The sequence below is a fragment of the Sinocyclocheilus grahami genome, unplaced genomic scaffold (genome assembly GCF_001515645.1).
Source record: "Sinocyclocheilus grahami isolate Dianchi unplaced genomic scaffold, SAMN03320097.WGS_v1.1 scaffold483.1, whole genome shotgun sequence".
NCBI lineage: Eukaryota > Metazoa > Chordata > Actinopteri > Cypriniformes > Cyprinidae > Sinocyclocheilus > Sinocyclocheilus grahami.
In genome coordinates, this window is record NW_015505662.1 from 430,883 (window position 1) to 432,389 (window position 1,507).

Consider the following 1,507-nt stretch of genomic DNA (forward strand, 5'->3'; position numbering starts at 1 on the left):
TCGGTTTTATGCACATTTATTTAAATAAATACATACATCATGAAATAACTTAATACGAAATTGGTATTTGCAGCATTCCTTTGTGTAAAAAATAAATAGATACATTTACATGTACATATCCGAAGCCTTATGGAGGCGCTTAAGAAAGTTCAAGGATTCAGTCTCGAGGGTTTTGCTTGTTGAAATCATTGCAGGTTTATTCCGAAGACCTTCACAGACCAGCTCAACGACAGTCCAGACTCTGAGCACATGGGCTCCTTTCAGTCAAGCCGACATGCTTTGGTCCAAGCTTCAAGATTCAGTTCGCTGTATCTCTAAATGAATCAAAAAAGGAGAATTCAGCAATTCAGGTTTCCTTCCATAGATACTACTATTCATCCGTAACCAACCTCTATAAATGAATGGTCTAAACCACACCAATTATGCCAAACAAGTACTCGAAAACATCTCATTTATAGTCTTTGTTCAACAAATATCCACATTTCAATAGAAGCTAGTTGATTTCTCACCATGTATGGCTTGGAGTGGAAACATCTCAAGGTGCTCTAGCCTTGCATCTCTCCTGCTGTCCCAGAGAAGTGTTCTCCGATTCCTGTTGTGTTTTAAAGTCCTGAATGGCTTTTCTGTTCTGAAAGTCAATCAGAGCCATTGTGATCGCGGCATTCCAGCAGCTCTCCTCGCCCGGGCACCTGAAGTCAATCTCCTTATTATCTGTAGTAACGATCGTGAAGTACACGAACTTCCCAGTGCGCTCCACACAGTCCACCTTCTTGATGGACTGCAGCTTGAGCTCTTTGCTCTTGTTCTTCTTCTGGTTGTCCGCGTAGATGTTCAGGCTGTCCGTGGTGAGGACGCAGGTCTTCCTCTTCCAGAGCTGGAGGAGGTTGTCGCTCCTCTTCTCCAGCTCGCCTTCCTTCAGGACGTGGGAGATCTCGGAGCCCGTCATTTTGGTGGCGCTTTTGGTAATGCTCGGGTTCTGAAAGAGAACACAAGAATACGAATGTCCCAGAGCTTCGTATAGTCTCCGCTGAAGTCGCCGTCCGACGCTGGGCTTCTTCATGCGTGCGTAAAATCCAGGCAGACGCGAGTAAAATGCGGTGGAGACCGGTGCCGTCTTATAAGTGCGCCGCGTGCGCCCGTCCCTCAAGGACGTCATGACAACTGTTGCTGGATTGTATGAATGGAAGCGAGTGGGCGACATTCCGGCACTACAGAAAACTGTATACCTCTAACATGTCCGAACTTAGATTCTCATACAACTCAAATGATTTATGTAGAATCCGAATCGATCCAGAATAATATAGTATCATAAAACATAATAACATATCCGTGCGTTTGCATGTTTTTAAATACAATAAATAATCATTTACAATTAATTAATATAATTACACACACATTTAAATATATCATACATTTATTTTATTTTAATAAAAAGCAAACAAGTACACATGAACTTCAGTCCCAGGATGCGGCTCATGAAGTTGGTTCGTTTACTTAATGCTGTATT

General features: G+C 42.5%; 1 protein-coding gene across 1 annotated transcript; it reads right to left on the reverse strand.

Moving 5' to 3' along the window:
- Positions 1-1,167, reverse strand: LOC107553849 (pleckstrin homology-like domain family A member 2). Its single transcript, XM_016236165.1, has 2 exons — positions 510-1,167; positions 1-314 (listed from the first exon to the last, which is right to left on the reverse strand). Exon 1 carries the CDS (start codon positions 1,154-1,156, stop codon positions 536-538), a length of 621 nt encoding a protein of 206 aa, XP_016091651.1. The 5' UTR covers positions 1,157-1,167; the 3' UTR covers positions 1-314; positions 510-535.
- Positions 1,168-1,507: the final 340 nt, after the last annotated feature.

What these genes read in the sequence shown, in the direction of transcription:
- LOC107553849 (XM_016236165.1), bottom strand. Translation starts at nt 1,156, where the DNA reads ATGACGTCCTTGAGGGACGGGCGCACGCGGCGCACTTATAAGACGGCA.